Source organism: Desmodus rotundus, chromosome X (genome assembly GCF_022682495.2).
Source record: "Desmodus rotundus isolate HL8 chromosome X, HLdesRot8A.1, whole genome shotgun sequence".
Lineage (NCBI taxonomy): Eukaryota > Metazoa > Chordata > Mammalia > Chiroptera > Phyllostomidae > Desmodus > Desmodus rotundus.
In genome coordinates this window covers 80,852,231-80,875,677 of record NC_071400.1, presented here as the reverse complement: position 1 = coordinate 80,875,677, position 23,447 = coordinate 80,852,231, and the positions used below count along the sequence as shown (strand labels likewise).

At 36.2% G+C, this 23,447-nt stretch overlaps 1 protein-coding gene across 5 annotated transcripts in view; it reads right to left on the bottom strand.

Annotated features, from left to right (window-relative positions):
- DMD (dystrophin) overlaps window positions 1-23,447 on the bottom strand; it is a 1,965,474-nt gene that overhangs the window by 1,091,838 nt on the left and 850,189 nt on the right. For all 5 annotated transcript variants that reach the window (XM_053917632.1, XM_053917633.2, XM_053917631.1 and 2 more), the window contains 4 exons: window positions 10,160-10,282; window positions 7,578-7,715; window positions 4,818-4,970; window positions 3,759-3,941 (listed from right to left, as the gene is read on the bottom strand). In XM_053917632.1, coding sequence (XP_053773607.1) covers window positions 3,759-3,941; window positions 4,818-4,970; window positions 7,578-7,715; window positions 10,160-10,282 — 597 coding nt within the window. The remainder of the gene's footprint in view (window positions 1-3,758; window positions 3,942-4,817; window positions 4,971-7,577; window positions 7,716-10,159; window positions 10,283-23,447) is intronic.

Genomic DNA, 23,447 nt, shown 5'->3' with positions numbered 1-23,447 from the left:
CTGAAGTCACACAGGTGAGAGGTGATTCCCCTGCGGTCTAGGTTTCCACAGTGCAGAGGCGGAGGGGCGGTCCCATTACACGTGTGTTTTGCAGGCAGAGGCACAGGATTTGAAAGGAATTACACAGATAATATAAGAGAATAGAGGCATCAGGCATGATGTCTAGGTGTTTGACCCAAGTGAAAACACAACGTGCACTCAAAGAGCTCAGTAAGAGCCAATTTACGTAGGGGAGGAAATGAATTGTTCTTGACTTGGCTACATTATGTTTGAGATAATTCTATTAGGCATCCAAAATAAGAAGTAGAATAAGAAGTTGTGAGAATTATTTACTTGGGATTTGAAACTATAAGACATCCAGGGCAAGTGGAGTTGTATTAAGAAAAGGGACATTTAGTGAGAGAATCTCGTGACACGCAAGTACCGGGCCAGACAATAACATGACAAGCAACTACTGGGCCCAACAACAGATGACATGCAGGTACCTGGTCGGGTACAACAGGCAGCTACTACCGCAACAAGCAGCTACCGGGCTGGGCGATATTGTGAGAGGCAAGAAGCAGACACTGTCCTGACACACAGCCACTATCGCGAGAGGAAGACATTCCCGGGAAAGGCAGCTGCAGCTACTATCGTGAGAGGTGGTTACAGAGGCCGGATTATGTCACGATAGGCAACTATACTATACCGACATTTCCGTTATAGCCATAATAATAAGGGGGAAAATACAATATGGTTTCAAATGAAAAGAAAAGAAAGGGACATTTATTTTCCTTCTTCTAAGATGTTTGTACATCTTTTTAAAAATTTTCATTGAACTTATTGGGGCGACATTGGTTAATAAAATTATACAGGTTCCAAGGATACAATACTGTACTACACCATCTTTCTGTTGCATTGTGTGTTCACCACTCCAAGTCACGTCTCTTCCTGTCTCCATTTATCCCCCTATATCCTCGCCTATCTCCGCCACCCCTTTCCCTCTGGTAACAACCATACTCTTGTCTGTGTCTATGCGTTTGGTTTGGTTTTTCTTTTTGCTTATATAGCTGTGACATAGACATAGTCCCTAAAGTGCACTAATTTTGCACTACTTAGCCTATTTCTGAGTCTTTATCCCTAAAATAGGAACAATTAATTCCCCCTTTTAAACTCAAGTACCAAATGTTAAGCACTATAAAGTCCTGCCTACAATCTTGAATCGCCCATGCTAACATATGAAAGAGTAATTGAAAATCAATCAGACCAACAAAGCCTAATGTTTATATCCAGACAGAATGGAAAGGGACACTTAAGAGAAAGATGGGAACAACAGAAGGGAGATGTAGAAGGAGTTAAGAAACTTTGAAGCTATGACCATCTCTGCTACATCAGGGCCATTGTAGCATTATTCTAAATATGAATTTTGGTTAAGTTATTTGCTTGTGAGTATCTCAAATGTCTTCTTCGTAGAGTAACTTGGAAAGATAACCCCAACCAGTGCACGTGTGAAATCAGTTTTCCTTAAAGATTTTTCACTGATTTATTTTAGAGACGGGAAGGGAGAGAGAAAGAGAGTGAGAAAAACATCAATGTGTGGTTGCCACTCAAGCTCCCCCTACTGGGGGCCTGGTCCACAACCCAGGCATGTGCCCTGACTGGGAATCGAACCAGCGACCCTTTGGTTTGCAGGCTGGCTCTCAATCCACTGAGCAACACCAGTGAGGGCTGAAATCAGTTTTTTGATGCATGTTAGTAATTAGTGAAATACAATGGAATATAAAGATACATCTTATATATAGCTATCAATCATTTATCATCTTTTAAGTCTAATTAAAATCCAAAGTCAAATATAATTGCAATATTAAATTGATTATTCTTCATGCATATTGTTATTGCTTCTATTATCATGGAAAATCAAGAGCTAACATAATAATATTGTTGCTACCCCAAGGACCTTCAGAATTCTGAATCCTTCAGATGTAAAATCAAGAAGAAATGGTTGTGGGGAAAATACATCTTGTTATTTTACTCTAAGTTATTTTTAAATTTTATGCTGTTTTCCACATCCTTACTTCATTTTACCCAACATTATGTTATTATGTTTTACAAATATTGTTGAGAGCCTATTATATGTAATTACGTAATGACATTTTAAGTGGGTTTTATGGAGATTTTTGATCTTGTGTCTATTTAACTATTAAGTGTTAATAACTTACCTTTACTAGGTTGTAAAAATTTTTAATCCTGCATATAAAGTGGGTCAAGATTTGGGGGAAATTAGAATGGAGAAATTAGTAGTGAGATAATTCAAAACAAAGGACTTGGCCCTGAATAAATTAGTAAATCAAGGCAAAAATACTTTACTTGAATTTTCCTTATGGTTGTCTTAATCTTTCAATTCTTTTTGCTTCCACACACATAGGCTTTCTGTTAGTGTAAGCTTGAGTGATTTATGACATTATGTTCATAACATCTACTATGAAGAATAATAGACTGAAATGTACAATCAGCTGGAAATGGAATTCAAATGTAATATAGTTTAAATATATCTTACATTACTTCTTCCAATTTCTCAGAATATTCAGCTACTAATAAATTTTAGGGCACTGGATTTCATAAAAAACAACAAATGTATTCATGGATTTTTCTAACATGTAAAAAGTCACAGTAATATGAAGTATATTTTCCCTTGGTTACTAAGAAATATTGACAAAATTGTACAGTTATAGAGTTACATTAATTGTCCTAGACATATTTTCAAACATACCTCATGTTAAACAGAATCAACATTATATAAGAAATTCCCCGAACATGTCTCATTTATGGATTGAAACAAAGGAAACTGCCATTACATAGGTCAAAAATGTTTGACTATCCGTTGGTTGCGTACGATTCAACCTCCTAACATAACTATAAGGGCTTATTTTCCAGACTCTGACATCCTGGTTTTGTGAGAAGAACTCTGCTTAATTACAGAGTGGTGACCATTCCTCTTCACTTTATACTTTCTCTGAATAGAATCAAAACAAGTATGTGTTAGAAAATCCCTCCGATTTATACCTTATTACAAATATCTAAGAAGACCAAGTGTCCGATTATCAATTGCCTTTTAAAAAGAGAGAATCACAGAATTTCCTGCCAGTTGTTTGAAAGAAGACCAGTACCTTTCTCTCTGATTTGAGATATTTCAGTGTCACAATATTTAATATTTTTCCATGTGCTATCAACGATCAACCATCTTACTAGGCATCCATTTCTTTATTATACCTTTTCACCCATTAAGTAGATAAGCCAGGTTTGAGGGCTAAACCATTGAAGTCAATGACATAAGGGCTTATGCAAGGTGATATAAGATGATGCACAAAAGATTTATTATTTACCATGTGTACATTAAGAAAGTAAAAGTAGCGTGAGATGGTCTCAGAGAAGCAATTTCTTGATCAGACACTGAAATAAAGTAAATGTATGATAAATTGACAAATTCACATTGCCAATGTTATGAAAAAATGATGCAGCAAAGAGATGTATTTTTCAGTTTTGATAACAGGGCTGCTTGCTACATTCTGTTAAATGACTGTATTTTTAATCTGAGAAATTAACCACTAGTGTTACAGAAGCCCTAAGTGAGGGGAAACTACTCTCAGAATGAGTATTAGAAGTTTGGAATTGCACCCGGGTTTCGCTGTGGTTTTCATTTCGTTTTGTTTTGTTAGTAGGCCTCTGTTATTAGAGTACTAGTTGCAAACACATTCGTGGGTTTGCCAGTAACAACTCACAATTTGTGCAAAGTTGAGTCTTCGAAACTGAGCAAATTTGCTCTCAATTTCCCTCCAGCGATTGCTGAGCTGGATCTGAGTTGGCTCCACTGCCACTGCGGCCCCATCCTGAGACAGGCCCTCAGCTTGCCTGCGCACTGCATTCAGCTCCTCTTTCTTCTGCTGCAATTCGCGTTCAATTTCCTATTGAGCAAAACCAATACAGGGCCCAGGGCAGTTAGCTAACCACATCAACCAACCTGCAAGCAGCACACACTTCTCTCAGAAACTTCATAGGCTCTTGTCATTTTATTGTTCATTTCTCAAAATTTACAGATATGGAAGCCATCGCTGTCATCTTCACCCAAGAGTCCAAATATTATTGCAGTTATGTTTTGAATGCTCAGCTTTCGATATTCTAATTAAGAAAATATTTAAATTGATCTAACATTTCTCTCTCTTCTAAATGCCTCTGCTGTTTTGGGGATGGACTCGAATTGGAGTGATTACTTATTATTAGGGACTGGATAGCCATATATGGAATATAATTTAGAGGGTAAATGAATAACTTATTTATTTCTCTGTAATAAGGTTTCGAGGGACTCAACAGAGAATGAAGCAAACTAAAAAGTGTAAAATAATAACAGAAAAAAACATCTTCAGACAAGATGCAAATAAATCTATAGAGATTTGACAATGATGTGTGAAGACGCTCTGATGAAATGAATGTGCTAACGTGAGAAAGAAGCCGTCCATATACCGATAAGTCATTTGTTCATCTGGAACAAAGATACACAAAGTCAATTACAATTCCACCAGAAAACACATGACATTTCTTAATTCATTTTTATACTGTCTAAAAATAAAAGTTTGTTCATTCAACATTATGTCAGTTGAAAAACACTTACTACAATACATTCACTGAAACAAAATACAGTACAAGGAAATACACCAAGTCAGAGAAAACACTAATAGAGGAAACAACCACATCAACATTTTAAATATGATCCACACAGTTTAAGTTAACTAAATAAAACGGCAGCAATGAAAGCGAGGATTGACATTCTAAAACAACATTACCTTTATTTTCCTCTCATCTCTCGGTTCAGGTAAGCTGGCTAATTTTTGCTCAATGTCATCCAAGCATTTCAGGAGATCATCAGCCTGCCTCTTGTACTGATACCACTGGTGAGAAATTTCTAGAGCCTTTTTTCTTCTTTGAGACCTCAAATCCTGTTCATGGTGCAGATATTATTAAAATATCAATATATATGTATAGTATACTTCTGGCTGTAGTTATTTAAAAATAATCTGAGTCCCTCACCTCCTTGTAGACTTTGGTTAAATTTCCATTACAATGCTACACATACAAATAGACGATCAAATTATGTATTGATGTGGCAGGACCTATGCACATGAAGCTAGGAAATCCAAACAACGCTATTAAAGTATTTTCTCTTGTCATGTTTAAACTGGATTGGAGATCCTGTTTTATGTAATTGACTTAATGAATCCACAAAATTACCACGTAGTCTATCTGAAATAATTTAATGTGAATATAATTGAGCTCACTAGGTACCTGTGCAAACTGAAGTTTGTATTTGACTTTTAAAATAGGTTAAAAACTTCTAAAATTTATATCTTATGTCCTGGGTTCATACACAAAATTTAAACTTTATGTAGCCAAATAACCACAGCCATGTTTTTAGAAATCCCTGTAAAAACTTTCATGGGCCGTTAATATTTTATGATTTACAATATAAAATCACCTTACTTATCATATAAATTATTTCAAGCTCTATATGCAGAAGTGTGAAAATTGTATTTCTGTGAGTGTACATGAAAATGACAATTTACATGTTATGAATTTTTTTTCTTTCAAGGCTTGTACGGCCAAGTTTTTCTTCCTAGATCAAATCATGCTCCAAATGCAAACTAATGCATTAGTTTAATAAGAAAAGGGATAGTGCATGGGTTCCAATCAACCTGATGAAATAAATAAGGGTGACGGATATAATAAAGCATAAGAGAGGGGATTAAGTATCTTGCTCTGTACGAGCACAGTCAACATCTTCCCTGATCAATGGGATTTGTTGAAATGACATTTTATGGTAACACAAGGCAACTAAGAGCTCAGAATACAGTTTCCATTTCTTCAGAGCAGTAGCAATTAGAGTCTCATGTACAGATTTAACTGGAGCAAAAGAAAATACTGAGTACCATAGAACTGATGAAATCCATTCCATTAGAAAGTTTTTACATTCTTTGAAATATTTCTTAAGGACTAATTTCATTCGAGCCATTGGGCGGGTTAACATAGTTACTGAATTGGGTGGTATAGGTAGGCTTGGCAAGTGGAATAGATTTTCATTCATTGCTTCTAGCACACATTTGCAATAATAATCTAGATTTTGTTCTCCATTGTTGTTTAAAACAGGGGATGTAAAATTTACTGCAGTTTACATTTTTAGTTGAATCTCTAACCCCCCCCCCCTCCCATGGAGGTAATAAATGCCTGGGATGAGACAGATGGAATGCTGCTTTTTTCAAAGGTACCAAGGTACAGCCACGTGTGTGACAGTTGAACAGTGCCTTCTTGGTGACGCAGCTCATACCTTTGCCAAGAGAAAGGGCTTGTGTTCATAAAATCTGGATCTCCTTTTATTTCCTAAGCCCAAGGTGATGTGTACCGTGTAAAGATTAAACATTAAACACTGCTGTTCGGTAGGACACATATTATCATATGACCAGAGTAGATGCTTTGGAAAGCTTGGTCACAGTCAGAAACATGTGAATGACACAGATTTCTGATTTTCTGAGCACACTATGGCTTGCTCTTGCATTCCCTCAAGGAACAGGCCTTTTATATTTACTATATTTATCAGCAGTTACCTTCAGAACCCCTGCTGGCCAATTAGACTTTTCTCGTGGATTACTTGCAGGCACAATATTGTGTAATTACTTTCTCAGCAGTGTTTACTTGATTGTCTGGCTATATGGGGAAAGGTTTTATACTCTTATTTGCATATAGAAAGCAGACTCCATCTACTTACTAGGTGGGTCCAACTACATAGCTACGCAGCTATAAGGGAGTGATTTACAATGAGAAGCTCAGCTATTAACAGTGTTACAAAATCAGCTATGCGTGCAAATAGTGAGTGTTGCAAAGCACGTGTCCAGCCTCAGCTCAAGAACTTTACAGGTATTATTATAGAGGAAAGAAATAATACTCTCTTCTGCCCTTCCTGCAGAAATCGACATGAATCACATGGGTAATTGAAGCAATGTGTTAGCAGTGATTAATATGAGATTACCAGGTCTTCTTCAAGAACATTAAAATTATTTTTGAGGATTCCTATGTAAATCAAATTAGATTCGTACAGATGCTGAGTTAGTTGCAAAATGTGACTCTCTTAAAGAAAAAAATGAAATTTATTGGAAAAAAAAGCAAGTAGAATCCCAGGCCTTATTAAACAAATATTAGGTTACCCCCCAAAATTGAACCCACTGTCAATAAAATCACTAAAACACAGGAATCAGAAAGCCCAAAAATATAGATTGGTTATTTTGGCAGTTAAGCATGTTTTTTTCAAGACATATGTAAAAAAAATAACTTGTCTAAGCAAAAACCAAAAAAACTTAAAACTGTTAAGCAACACATCTTTCAAAATCAAAGACAGCACTCAAAAATGTTAAATTAAGCACACAGATTGAACAGAAAAAAAATGTATTTCTGGTCAGTAAGATGCTTAAGCAGATTTTATTTATGCACAATATATTTTACCCTACAGATGAAAAAGAAAGCACAGGCAAGGTATATTATAATTTTAGCTCTAATACCTTGAGAGCATTATGTTTTGTCTGTAACAGCTGCTGTTTTATCTTTATTTCCTCTCGCTTTCTCTCATCTGTGATTCTTTGTTGTAAGTTGTCTCCTCTTTGCAACAATTCTTTTACAGTACCCTCATTGTCTTCACTCTGATCAAAAACAACAAGTACAGTCTTCATTTCGGTTTTTAAAAAGCTGTACATCGTTAACAGAGATAATAAAACATGTTATTTAAACACCAAGAAAATCCAATTTAAAACTCTCAGGGACTGTTACGATGAGATACTGTGCTCACAGTTTGTCTTTACTATGTTGTATTTTAACTTTTCACCGAAGTCAGCTTCCTCCCGTCTAGTTCCAAAGGGCAAAGCTGACATGGGGCACACGTAGGCAGATGGGGGCGTGAGGTGCTTTACCATTTCAGACCAGTGCTGAATTGCTATGAAAGCATTCTTTCGGCTTTGATTTTTCAGTGTATTTGTAGAGATTTAAAAAGTGTGGAGAAGTAAATGAAACTTGCCATTTCTATCGTTAACTAATCCATTTAGGAGGATGGACTTGGATGTGTGAGATGGCAACAAATCCTCCAATATTCACACACTCGCTCCTAAGGGAGAATATCTTGTTTTGAATGTGCACTCATTTCTAAAAACCTCTGCTTTAAATAACCTAAATGCCCAAATTTATGACAAATATTAGGGCATTAGGAAGAAATGATATGTTAAACTGCTGTCAAATGCTGCAAGTAATTTCTAAAGATATGTCATATGTGCATGTTATTTTAAAATAAATACAATCAATAGGTATTAAAATACAGTTTAGAAAAATGGCTTTAACCATTTTCGATATGCATTTTGCTTTTTAAACTCCAAAAATATTTTTACTTGATTTAGCTTGAATTAAAATTATTTGAATAAGTGTTGGTCTAATATACTAGCATATGTGACCATGTAATTTTTCATGTCTAGTTTCTTATCTTTCAACCTGATATATAAAAACTTTTTATCAAGGAGGATCGCCCTTTAAGGCACTCTGATGAGCTAAGAATGACAAATATTAGACAATTTTTGAAAAGTCATATGTATTTAGATGTCACATTTGGAAATTTATAGTGCACATTTAAACTTCCACACACAACTAAGAAACTGTTCTTTTTTAGAATAAATGGGATTTTTACCTGACATTTGTCAGTTACTGGTCTATGAAATAATGTAACAGACATGCACAGGGTTGGGCCAAAGTGGGTTTACAGCTGCAAGTACACAAAACATACAGTTTATTTTTGTATTGTTATTTAGCATTGTATTATTTTCCATAAGAGCAACTGTAAACCTATTTTTGTCCACCCCTGTATATTTATAGCATGTAAAAGACTTTATTTATTTTAAGATGTCTTTAAAAAGTCTGCAACATTTCCTAGGGCTGAGAACAAAACAAAAATAAAGAAGAAAAACCCCCACTTCGAGTCTCTCCCTGCACCAGGTGAGAGCTATTGGGCAGAGGCGGTGATCGGCCCAAGAGGTAAGAAGCACCCTTTTTCACCTCGGTGCCTTCTGGTTTCTTCTTGGGCTTGAAGAGATAGCTGTAAGTCAGCCTCTTGGAAAGCCTCTTCTTGTCTTTCTTTCCATGAGCTGAGTGGGCGGGGCCACCAAACCCTTTACACTGGGAGGACTGACTCAGGCAGCTTCCAGAAGTCAGAAACATAGCAGTGGGAACTAAGATGGGTGGAAACAGCTCTCCTATTGATTCGCATGCAATGGATATATTGCCTTTTGATGTCACTTTCAAGTATTGTCTGAAAAGTCTCTAGCATCAGTACATATCGGAAACCTCTAGCATAACAGATGTAAAGGTTAAGAATGTCTTACTGGTGATGGCTGTGGAAGAAGGGAAAGGCAAGTGTGAAAAGAAGGTGGAGGGGAAAAAGTCAGTGAAAAGGGATGTGACGCAGAAATATTCAGGCCAGAGAGAAATATAAAAGACATTCTGAAATTAATCGGGGTTGAATAAGGATGTTACGCGTTTGGGAACAGCCTGCGTGGTTACATTTGTTTACTCCCATGAAATAAGCAGCATAAATTTATATGTATTTTAGACATACATTGTGCTATGTATTCAACTTTTTTGGCAAAACCACTGTGGTAAACTTTAATAAGCAATGTTTACAATGTTTTTATTTTATGCAATTGCCCCTTCTCTGAAATAAATGTTCTATTATGAAAAACATGACTGACATAAAATATCAGCCATCAATAATAGTTGAGTTTGTTATTAAATTTCCAGGTTATTTTCTGATTTGATTCTTTTTCCCTGTTACACTTTATCCTCTGAGTTTGAAAAGAGTATAGGTCAAAGCAAAATTGCTGAGCTATTTATTAGAATCTGTAAGTGCTCCTATATGACCATACTATATTGGCATGCATAATACGAATTCAACAAGAATACTGTGCATTTCTAATAAATCATTAGAATTACAAAATGTGCAAGGTATGGCCTGAGAACTTAGTGGGAGACGTGAGTTATGTAATTTCTTTCCACATATTTATTCATTTCTACTCCTAGTTCATTCACACTTTTATCACAACCAATTTACCATATCTTTATTGAAGTCTTCCTCTTTCAGATTCACCCCCTGCTGAATTTCAGCCTCCAGTGGTTCAAGCAATTTTTGTATATCTGAGTTAAACTGCTCCAATTCCTTCAAAGGAATGGAGGCCTAAAAAAAAAAGATAGTGCTAATTTAAATTAAAATTACTTTTTATTAGAAACATAAGCCAAAAAATACATTTGTTCAACCTCCCATTGCTAAAATAATGACATGCATTATGTTTCCATATTACACTTCATGAAAGTTTTGAAGTACAACTGGGACAGTACCTGAGGATGCAAATAAAGACAAACATTTAACATCATCAGAGCCGAACGCACATGCAAGACGATGCAATTCATCATTCTTTTTTTTTTTTCAACAAAAGTCAATTTCCATATATCTGACTGGGCTAATTGTTAATATTCTCAAGCTGAATTTGATCTTCCTTTAAATATTCTAATATAAATACCATTTGCGTAAATATGCCTTATCAGAAATTGCCTCATTCATCAAATAACAGTAACCTTGGGTGGAACTGCAGAATTGTCTCCTTATCCTCAAAAAAAAAAAAACCAAAAAAAAATACATGGCAATCTGCTCAGATATTTCAAATGGCATTTTTAGCACGGGAAAAGCATGACGGGCATGCTCTTGCAAGACAAACTATGCCGTTAGCTTGCCTTAGAAATGCTTTCTTCGGTAACACAGCACATTCAGATGAGTGAAACCAGAGTATTTCACATAAAAGGATCTGAATCACACGCCTTTAAACCTTACAAACAGCACAGTTTCTTTAATTTTGAAATTCATAATGAGCCTAGTCGCAAGCAACTTGAAAACATCTCGCTTTTCTAAAGAAGCCACTTGAAGAGGGCTGATGTGTGATTATGTATTGGAAATCAAATATATTCTCAAAACAGCACGTAATATTTGATTACAAAAGTTCAAACAGTCAACAAAATATTCTATTGATCTTCACTCTGTGCTCAATTTCTTTACCTGAAAACACCAGAACATACTGTATACTTGATAGCTTTTGAACTCATAGATGACATACTGAAACCGCATTTTCTCATAGAAGGAAGCATTTTCCATCTGTAAAGGGAATTCGGGAACAAGCCCCGGTGCCTTATGCCAAGAGGACCGCATTTACCAAGTGTGCTCCCCACCGACTCTTCCCCAGTCATACTTGTACATTTTCTTTATTAGACAGAAGGCATCTTCTAGAGGACAATAAGGGTACGTGTTCAAGGAAAAAAATATCTAAAGGTATTTAGTTACTAATGAAAAATGAATAATCAAATGTTATTTACTGGGCATGGTTGTCACATGCCATATGAATAAACACTTTTCTTCTAGGCACTTCTACACGTGCCAGAAAGGATTTCTGGGCTCTTTTTTCAAGTGACTTACTTTCAGTACTAGCGTTTAAATGCTAATGATCATTTGTAACTTGAAATATCATATTAGGTTCTTGAACCAATGCTATTTTAAATATGATTAAAGGATGTTTTAATGTCCATGTGATTGATGTACTTGTAAATTTAAAAATCATATCTTGTTCAAAGATTATAAAAGTGAAATGATGAACAGCTTTTAGAGTAATAATAACTACACAAAATTAATGTGGTGGTATTTTGTGTTATTGAATTGTTATTCACATTTGCTAATATTGCATAAGAGCGACCGCACTGTTCTACATGGTTTTTGTGACTATTTGATGATAAGTAATGTTATAATCACTTTTATTGACTACTTGCATGTCAAAATAACATGGATCCATCTGCTTGTTTCTTGTTTTACTCCTATTCCTGCTTCCCCTCTTAGCTCATCCTCTCTCCACATACTCAAGTATAGTGGTTTCCAAGGCTCAGAATGTGGGCCTCCGTACCTTTCTCAATTTCCCTTCCCTAACAAATTATGTGATCTTCCAAAACTTAACCATAACTTTCATAATATCTCCCAAATAGTCATCTTTAGCTGTGACTTTACTTTCGAATTCTAATCTACATTCCCCAAAGGCCAGCCAAGTTCTCACTTGAAGTTCAACATGTCTAGAAATGAGTTCATTATGTTTCTGCCAAATTGCTTGCAACACCAACTTCCAATGTTCTATTCATAGATGGCCACTTTCCCCAGTCATTCGGGCTTAAAATGTACATTGTGTCATTTTTTCAACACTTTACCCTAATGTCCAATAAATATCAAATAATTGTCCATTCATTCACCAGGACCAATTCGCTTTTTATTACCAGAGATACTATGTCTCCTCTCCACACACAGGAGTTAAGGCAGTAAAATCCTTCCAGGGGTATAATCTCCTTCCCACCTCACCAGTTCTAGCCTGTGCATTGTGATCACGGCAATATACTCCCAAAATGTGACTCATTATGTCATTTCTCTGCTCAAATAGTACAATAAAGTCCAAATTCCAGCATAAGAGTCAGGGCTTCCCCTAATCGTGCCCCCAAGGACCTTTCTAGCCATTTACGAGGACTCCTATTAGTGCTGTTTCCTGCAAGTCTATCGGTGAGCTCCTGTTATCCCCCCATCCAAATCCTCAGAATGTGTCTAGTGTCCTGGCAAAGAGCCTAAGCTCCTAAATAAGAATGCCCCGGGTGAATCTGAGTTCCACCATTGGCTCACCAAGGGAGCCAGAGCAAGTGATTTGTCCTCTTGGAGCCTCCATTTGCCTATTTGTAACATAATGATAAAAAGAATATCTACCTCATGGGGTGGTTATGAGGACCCAATATATTACAACATCATCTGATATATCATAAATGCTCAATAAATGTCGGCTATTTTTTTTCTCTCAAAATTTATGCACCACCTGACATGCGATAAACACCCAACAAATATTGGCTCGTTTTGTTTCCTCTCAAAATCAGACCCATCCATTGCCTCATTCCAGACTTCCTCTTTTGAAAACATACTCTTTACAAAGGATAAAGTAAATGCTGGTGGACATGGCATTTTTATTTTTACCAAGATATCTGACAAGCCCATGACATTCTAAGAGTGAACATGGAGAAACTGACGCTCCACTTTGGGGAACTTGTCATTCTGAACAACAAACGCTGCCGATTAGCTAATCTGCCATCGCTGTGTGGGCAGGTCTCGAAGAGGGTACCATAGGGCTTTGACTTGTTCTGCCCTGTGCAGGATTTTCACCAGGCATTATTGGGAGACAAAACAAAACAAAACAAAAACAAACAAACAAAAACCAAAGTAAGAGGAATGAGTTCCATGAACATCCCATGTAAATGAGGAGTTTGTCTGTCTTGTTTAAGCTAGAGTCATTTCTCTTGTCTGTCTCGTTCAACCTAGAGTCATTCCTGGTACATTCTATGCACTCATAAATGACTATTCTAAGTATACTTGGTATGCAAATTATATATTTATAATAGTTTCAGGTGTACAATAAAGCGATTTCCTGAAATCCTAAGTCAATTATAAAAAACATTTCAAGGAGCTCTTGAATGATCTAGAATTTGAAATAACACCTTCTCCATTGTATAAAATCGAACAGACCTGACTGATAAGCACTTCACGTATACATGTATATTAATGTGTGGCCAAATGCTAGCAACAACAATACCAGATGGTACAAAAATAATATAAGCAGATATAAACAGATTTTAGGGAACACTACTACAAAATAAAGAACTAATTATTCAAGCGAGATAATGCGGACTTAGTTTTCATTAGGAGTATGCTCAGAGTCCAGATTTCCTGATCAAAGCCTTCTCTGCATTTGTTAAAAAGGTCACTATGCATATTAGGGATCTGAATTAATCTCTGTGGTTCCAAAGTGAACAACCAGAATCAATGAATAAAATTTATTTGGAGCCTGAATTTCCATTTACTATAGGAACAAATGATCAATGTTGCAGATTTTTGTCCTTTTTAAAATCACTAATTTTAAAGTAATGCATTTCCCACTGCTGAAAGTACACAATTAGAGGCAGAATGGTGATGTGTTAGGGTTCATGTTAGAAATGAGACAGTTTTCACATGAATACGCCTCTAACATTTTACCAACTTACAGGAAATTCTTTTCTCTGAATTCAAAGGATTTTGTGTATCTGCACCAGTGAAGCTAAACAGAAATACAATGTGAGCCATATATGTAATTGCAAATGTTCTATTGACCATATTAAAGATTGAAATGTGGACTTAATTATAATATATTTTCCTTAACCAATATGTCCATACTATCATACAAATTCGTAATCAATATAAATTAATAATGTAATTTACATTTACTTTTTCATATTACCTCAAAACCCCAGTACTGACAGTGCATCTTAATCTGAGTAGCCACATTTCAAATACTCAGTAGCCATATGGGGTTCATGGCTACCTCATGAGACAGTACAGATTGACAGTAACTGTTACAACCATGGCATTGGAAAGAACCAATTGCTCTCCATCAGTTTGTAATATGCTGCAATAGTAATGTCTTACTGGTAACAGTCAAAATACTTATGTTTTATTTACAAAATTCTAGTGAATTTAGATAATTCATAAAATGCCCATCTCATTCACTTGCATTCAAATATGCTGAGAGGAATATTCTGGAAGCCATGTGGGATGAGGAAAACTTAGAGCAACGGGTTTGACGTGTTATTCCAAGAGTCTGTTCTTCATTTGTGTGTAATCTTAGATTGTGTTCCAGTATCTTATATGTGAATATAGTGTCATTTGGCTTTCAAGGGATTATGCTTTGTCTCCCCAGTAGATTTTTTAATCCTAGAAGGGGGCAATATATCTTATAGTACTTTGTATGTTCCATAACAAATATAACTCTTTTCTGTGGTGCAGAAAAGGAGATTATGATATCAATTATGAGCTTTAGGACATCCAATATATTAATTAAATTAACCAGTGATGAGTTTTATAACCAAAATAAACGTACCTACTCAACTCAATTATTCTGGCTATGGCACTGGCCTATCAGACCAGCCATCGGGCATCTGTGTGATTACTGCTCTTTGTTCAGTCACAAGGAGTTGGGAGAATTTAATGCCTTCCTTAACCGTCACTGGTTCACCACTAGGTCATGACAATTCTACTACGAAAGGCACTTTCCTGGCCAAAGTTTAAATGTCATTCCTCAGTCTTCAGTGCCTTTGCAATTTGTAATTCTTATGAAACTTTATAAAAGAAATGCATATATGGAATAATCCATAATTTAATGGCTCACTCTTGAGGAACCCAAGTTTAAAACATATAAAGTATATACTGCCTGCCTTTTCAACTCAGAATTATAGTAACTTATTTAAAGGGGCTGAAATCTATGATGAAGAAATCATCTTAGTTATTATGTGAATTACTTCTACTGACTTTACAGAAAATATATGACCACAGAAGAACTAGAATCACGATGAAATCACACGGTGCCAGCATACACAAGATACGTTGGAGAACACACAGAAAACAGTCAAACAAAAGTTATCATAACACAGGAGAAAGTATAAACCAGGCATAGGTTTTGCATCATTTACTTGTTTACTTACCTGTTCATCTTCAGAGCTTTAAGCATGACTGTATCGTCATGCAAAATACAAATAAAGTAAAGCGTAGGGAAATTTGATAATCAAAAAGAGGGGGAAACGAACACAAAAGAAAAAAGAGACAGAAAAACTGAGAAAGACAACACTTTGTTTTCCTTGATTTTTTAATGTTGTTTCAGATTGCTGAACAGCTCTCAATTGTGCTTTTCGTTATGCTTTCGGATTAATGAAGTTTAAGGCTTTGTTAAAGTTTTAGCATTAAAGGTGACACATAACAAGTTAACAAACAATAACAGACTGATAAGAGCAAAATCAATTACAAATTGGTTCACTGTATATTGGAAGCATTCAAAAGTACTTAGATACACTTTGCAACTTTGAAAATGTAAGCTTTCTTTTAGTTAACTATGACTTCCAACGTGCATGGAGACGCTAATATAATAATGGCTATGTTTACACAGACAGTGGAGTAAACATTTGTTAGTATGGAAATGTCATCTCGGTCATCATGATACATGGCCGCTACATTCAAATTACACTAAAATCTAAATTGAAAATAAATAATCCAGGTGCTACAGATTGGTTTAAAATAGCTTCAAAGCAATCAGTCTCCTCTTTCCATTCTGCAGTTTTGAAATTTATTTATCATTACAATGCTGGTAGAGAATAAAATCAAATAGAAATAAGTCATGGAAACTAAAATGAATAAACTTGCAAGGACCAGTAACATCCTATAATACAGAAAAGACATACTACTGATATGCTATGAAGAGTTATTAAAATCAAAATATCTGGAAAGAAAACTTACAAAGAGAAATAAGCACATTAAAAACATCTATATAGAACAAAGATAATCAGATAAAGTCGTTTATAGATTTTTCAATTCGCTCATTTAAAATTCATGAGAATAAACTCCAAGAAATATAAGAAATAATACTTAAAAAAAATAAAGCAAACTGAACACACAATGGTGACATTTCATTGGCTGCAGTCTTTAGATGTTAGGTAAGGTATTGTTTTATCTTTGATGCAGTGAGGATGATAAAAATGAAAACATGTGGTAAGTTTCCAAATCTGTGAGGCTAATTGAAGGACATTGCCTAGTACATCCCTGTTGGTTTTGCATTGATGAGATTAATTTCATGCTCACACTTTTCGAAATTGAATACAAAATATATTGATTGGTTCAGATACATTGGTGGTTCAAGTATCAGCCTGTTGTCTACTTTATGTTAAGTATAACTTGATTATTTTTCTACCTCATGATTACTTGAATTTAGTAGTAGCGGTTGAAATAGAAGTGGAAATGATTTAACTGTAAAATATATGAGGAGAAAGGTGAATTAAAAGCAAAAACATAACATTTTGGAGAACTTGGTCTTTTTTATTTCTATTTCCTTTCTTTTCTTGTCCTCCCTTCCTCTGTTCCTCTCTTATCTTTGTTCTTCGTTCGATTCTTTCTGTCTTGAATACACAGAAGTGCACTGAAGTCGTTGTGTTGTAAGTGGAAGTGGACATGTTTACACTACCACGTGCCAGACTAGCAAATACCTGACGGCACAGAGGTGATAAAGTGCACACAGAGTCAGCGCGTCCGAGTTGCTGGCAACCTGAGGAACTCACTGGCTCTCCCAGCCGCCTCTAAATACTTGAAAGTCCCGGGCTCCAGGGATGACTACTTTTGCATCTGTTAACTGACTGAAGAAATAATTTTCTTTTTAAAAGGGTCACAATCAGGAGTCACCAAATGGATTTAATCATTTTAAATGTCATGCTAATAAGACCCGGTTCGTTCCAGCACGTGACTCTGCTCACCAAACTCAATACCTACTCTGAAGACATTTTAGATGATTACAAAGGGGAATTATTATCAAAGTTTCAAAACAATGAACCTTGCTATAGGAATAGAAAATTCAAATGTGAATAAAAAATGTTGTTGATATAGAAATTCTACTGGTAGGTTCATTTCAGATTTCTTTCAGTAAAATAAAGTTAGCGGGTAGAGTATTACATAGTTTAGGTATTAATCTATTACTACAACTTGTGAGTTTTAGCTGTAATTATTACATATTTAATATTCTATAAATTAGGTAATACCTATAGATCTTTAAGTTTTCATCTATGCTTTCTGTTATAATTTCCTTGTAGAAAATTTTACTAAAAGTTACATATATAAACAAGAATAATTATGCCAATTAACGGATCCTGTTCTCTTCTATCAGAGAAAGTGCTTAATTATAAATAGACTCCAAGGGAAAAAAGATTAGCATATTTATATTGATAACACTAATGAAAATTAGGCTTTAATTAAAATGTTCAAATCCAATAAACATTATTTTGGCATTCTAGGTCGCATTCATGTGCTGTACTAGTCACTTCCCACTGATGTTTAGGAGAGCCAAAGTATCTGTCTAGCCGATCTTTACAGTATTTATACATTACTTTTCACATATAGAACCACTATTTGCGATAGATTAGACTCACCCATGTATTTTTTCCCTAATGTATTCTACAATAAGAAGGGACACTCACTTGCTTTCTCATAGCCATATATACGGGAAGCCTGTGTGTGTGTGTGTGTTTGTGTGTTTGTGTGTGTGTGTACCTTGAAGTATCTGGTCCAAGGAACAATGACTTTTGATCTTCTAACACTAACTGGAGGTCAAAAACTTCACAATAACACTATGGGTATTTATATAAACGATTCTAGATGGTCCAAATCTTAAAATGTTAAGATCCATTTGGAAATTAAAGAAAATGTGGTATATAATATGCAATGGCACATAAATCTTAATAAGTAATTAAGACATAAAAAACAAGTTCACCTTCCTTTTGGTTAGTATCAATTGGAGGGCCAATAATTTTTTAACATTTCAGTTCCACAGAAAAGTGAACTATTTCTAAGTCTCTAGAAGAGAAAACAATCCTAACTAAGCAAGTTATGTGTATAAATTTCACAATATTCTGTAACAAAGTAACTGCCTATATTAATAGGATACAGCTAGGACATCATCTTTTTTAGTCAACAGATATACATATGTTGACTGTATATATCTTGATACACATTTTATTCTTACAATTCATAGGCAGACTTTCATTCTCAATTAGTCGTAAACCCTGAGTTATTTTCAGTGCATCACCTTCTTGGTGCTCATATGTAATAATTTAACTCTAGGCTGGTTCTCGATGGCTCCAGGCAACTGGTTTTCAAAGTGTGGTTCCTGGACCATTAGCATCAATATCACCTGGAAACTTGCTAGAAATGCACATTCAGACCCCACCCAAGGCCTAGTGAGTCATAATCTTGGGGTGGGGAGGGGGACGCTACAACCTGTATTGTAACAATTCCTCCAAGTACACAAAGGTTCGAGAGTCGCTGCTCTAGACTGTCATATTTTTCCACGCCCATATATACGTCTTTATCTGAGATACTCGCCGTTTCTCATCTAGACCATTGCTATGGCTTCCAGGTTGGTTTCCCTACTTCCTGTCATGATTCAGTTGGATTCTCTTCACAACAACTGTTGGACTAATCCTTCAATAGTGCATGAAGAAAACCATCAAGAACTCCTCATTGCCTACTGAATTAAGCATAAACGATTAGATTGTTTGTCATGACCTCTGCATACTGTGTCTAATCATCCTTTTCAGTCTTATGCACAACTAAAGCTTCATGCTCTGTGCTCTATATTCTGTAAGCAAACTGAGCTTACTCTCCATTGAACACCCTTGAGCTCTCTCATAGGTTCATCCTGAATTGTTATCTCCGCTATGTTAGTAGAGTGGCTGCTAAATTCACTCAGCATACACTCATTCTCGGCCCGGTATCTGTGAACATATCTAGCTGCACCATTTAACAGTAAATTCCTTGAATCGCTAGTGAACTCCTAGTGATATAAGCACCACAGTACCAAACACCGTGACCTGAATACTCCATGGTTGGTAAGAGTTCACTCAGATTGCTCCCTTTCCCAAACCTTTCCTTCATTAATTAATTAAGATCTCCCTCGAATATCATCCCTCCCAAATTGCTGACCCCCATCTCCATCTTGGCTCCTTAGAAGAGAAAGAAGAGTAGAAGCTGCCTTAAACCACAGGACTAAGTAGTCTGTTTATTCTTGCCTCCCCATTTTCCTTCCTATGCTTCTCTCTCCTGTCACTTTCTTTCCCTGATAGTACCCCTCCACACTACCCTGCTAGGTCCCCATGTTCAGATGCCCGGAAGCAGGAAGAGTTAACACATGGTGTCTTTCCCCATTGATTCCATTGGCTTTAACCAGGGTTCTGAAATGATCACTGGTTAATTTTTTATAACCTTGACCTTTCCCATTAAAATGGCCATTTTTAAAACTGCCTAAACATACAGGTTAGGGGGAATTAAGCTTCCCTGAAGCCATAACTTCCTAGCACTTCTGAAATCAGTCCACTTGATAATGGGGAAAGCTGGCCCTTGCAATAAAAATAGCAAAGACATTTGTTCCTGGTCCCAGCCCATTCTAGAAGAGGCTAGAAAGACAAATCAGCTACTCCTCCATTTCTTTTTCTGTCTCAACCCTCAATATTTGGTCGTTAGAGCCAAAGTATAAAATAATGGAAATATTTATTGATCTCAAAGATTTTGACCTTTTTATATGTATTCTGTAACAATTTGTAGATTTCTTCAATGCATGCTCTTATATATCTGAGATCATTTGATTCCTGCCATAGTCTCGAGGTTAAGAGAAGACGGGCATCATCTTACTACATTCCTGGGTGAAAATGGGGCTCTGACAGGGAAACAGTCATATCCAAGATCTCACTCAAAGCAAGTTTTGTGTCTTGAAGTTAGGAACTTTTTCTTCTCACTGTATTATTCCTCATGGGTGGCTAAAATTAGCACTGCAGAGAGCAGCGTCTAATGGACAAGTTCCCAGCCAATCAAAAACTAGGACCCCATGCTCGTTGCTTTCTGGATTTTCAAATTTCTACCAACACACAGTCCTTGCAGGAGACAGAGATTTCGTATTCTTCCCCAACTAGCAAACGCATCGTTAGTGAGTTTCAGGAGAGGTTTTGACTCTACCCATTTGCCCTTTCCAGTTGACCTTTAAAATGCATCCTGAAATTAGTTCATATACTAAGGCTATGTTCTATCCCTGTTCTTTCCCAACCTACTTTTGTGTGTTGGTTTTTTAATCACTATAGGTTACCTCCTAGGTTATTCTCTGAAGTGAAACCTACCCATTAACTCAACTATAAGAAGGCCATATCCCAACCCAATCCTCCTTTGCGCTACTATAATAGGAACCTGACTTTGAGATCAAAGACCACGCCTGGGAATCCCAGCATTTCCAGCACGACTGTACTCTGTAGGCAAATACACATGCAAATCATTATTTTAAATTTCTTATTGATTCAACAAAAGATCATTGGATTGTCAAACGTTAGAAATACCAAGGCCTAATCCAACTGATTCATCCATATTGTAACTAATCTAATCCAGAAATTTTATACCATTTCTGTAGACATAACTGGCCCATTCTGAGCCCCATCTTAGGAAAGAGAAAGAGAAAAGGGCAGGAACCTACCATCTAGTAACTGTGTTATCCGTTTGACACATTCTATTCTAAATAATAACTCCTTTTGGGGTTGGGAAGATAGCTCTCCCTTTAAAAACTACTAATCTGCTTCGAGTCCCTTATTGTACAAACAGTGAAATGAAGTTGCAGAGAAAGCACATGTTCCACCTAGTGCTGACAAAGTGCGGCCTAGAATCCAGTCTTCTATGTACACTGTCCTTCCTATTATATTATGGCATTGCTGGGACGAACCTCACTCATTAACTGAACAACCCCATGAAGATAAACTAGTGTTAAGTATATTCTACGACTGCAGTAAGTATCTAAGTTTGTGTTGTAAACAGGTACTTTGAAAGCGAGTATTGTTTACATCTCTGTATATTCCCACGCTCACTGGCATGATGCATACTCAACGTCATCAGTTGATGAAATGAATACACGGACAAATGTCAGATATGCATTCGCTTCATGCTTTTGGTTTCATGAGGCTAGAGCGTAATTATCTCTTCAAAACCTCCGAATGGGGTCACTATTGCATCCAATTGTCTTTGGTCATTTAGAGAAAAAGGAATACTTAAAAAGTACAACTCTGTCTTGTTAATGAATATATAATGGAAAATATTGATTTACAATCCCTTAGGCCTTTCTTCAGGAAAGAAAACAAACGATGTACATTGAGTGGCATGACAAATTTGTACAGAACGTAGAATGAAAATTCACAAACGTCTCTTGGCCCAGCTAAGCCGGCTACAATTGGGGCAGGATGAATTCCGCTCATGCTCCCAAATCTGCAAATCACAATCATGTGATACCTTTTTCTCAACCTTCTGTTGACAGAATGAAGAAAATAATACCCTGTTTTTCTCTTAAATATTCCAACGCTTAGTGACGTTTTATGTACGTATACAGTGGGATAAAAAAACGTAGTAATGAAGTATTAGCATTGGTTTTTACATGATTCAAATAAATTTTGGTTGTTTAGAGACTTCATACTCTAGGGATATCTCCAGAAGTAAATACAACTGTCTTTTTAAGCAGCGGAGTGAATTCTTACACAAAAACAACTATGCCTGTCAGATATTGTTCCAGGTGAAAATGCCTTAGTTAATATGTAAATGCACAGAGCAAACTAGTTAACTTCAGTATTACAAAGAAGGAACAAAGAATTAAGGTAAGCTAATACCTCTCTGCTCTAGGAAGGTGAGCATTGAAGGGTGGCTATGTTTGATGTGCATAAAGTACTTAAACCATATCACATTTCCATATATTTTATACACTCCTTTAAATATGTACGATTATATGTTAGTGATACATTGTAATGCCTTCAAACATGAAGCAACGTAAACCATGGTAGCATTGCCTCTCCGTGTTCATAAAAAGTTTTTCAAATGCATTCTCCTGTTTTTGCAGGAATCAAAACTTACCTGACATATCACATCACATTGTCGCACTGATAGTTCACTAACATTTTTCTCATGTAGGATTACTTCCAGCCATTATCTGTATATGTCAGTACATATGTTTCTTTTACATACAGTGCTGTATTTAAAGGCATATCAGATATATTGAAAAATGTGTCAGACTACACTTTATAAATGTGGGAGCAATTCCTTGCATTCTGAGATTCCCCCCAAGAGTTGGAATTCTGTAACACTGTATTTGTAGTTTTGCATGCTGCCTATTAGATTAGATTGTGTCTTTGTTAAGTGTTATATAAAGGGTCGCCATGCAAAAGTTCCATATCCCCTGGGTCTCCATTAAATTGAGTAAATATAAATAGACAAATAAAATTTCGAAAATGCCGATATGTAAGTGCCAAGGATTTGTTTTGCATGGCTCGGGCACATCATTATGGCCTGATGGAATTTTGTCACAGTAAGTATCCGCAACTAGCAAGGGCGGATCCAATGCACACACGTGCACAGCCACTGAGGAGGGTGTAAACGCCCTAGATCATGCAGGGGACGTGCAAGGCCCTGTCTGGGAGATTTGGTCCACACTGCACACAAGCAATGTTGTCTCTGGCAGCGTGCGTCAGTAGTGCTTTCTTTCAATGGGTGCCTTTTGTGCTTTTTGTGGCTGTTGGCCTGCAGCATGCTATGTGTTACTTTGCTCTAGGCTACCCCTGAAAGTTCGTGTGTAAGCCAGTGTGGAACGCAGTTCCAGGGTACCTGTGGCATGAAAAAGAAAATGACAGAGAGAAAGGGAGAAGGT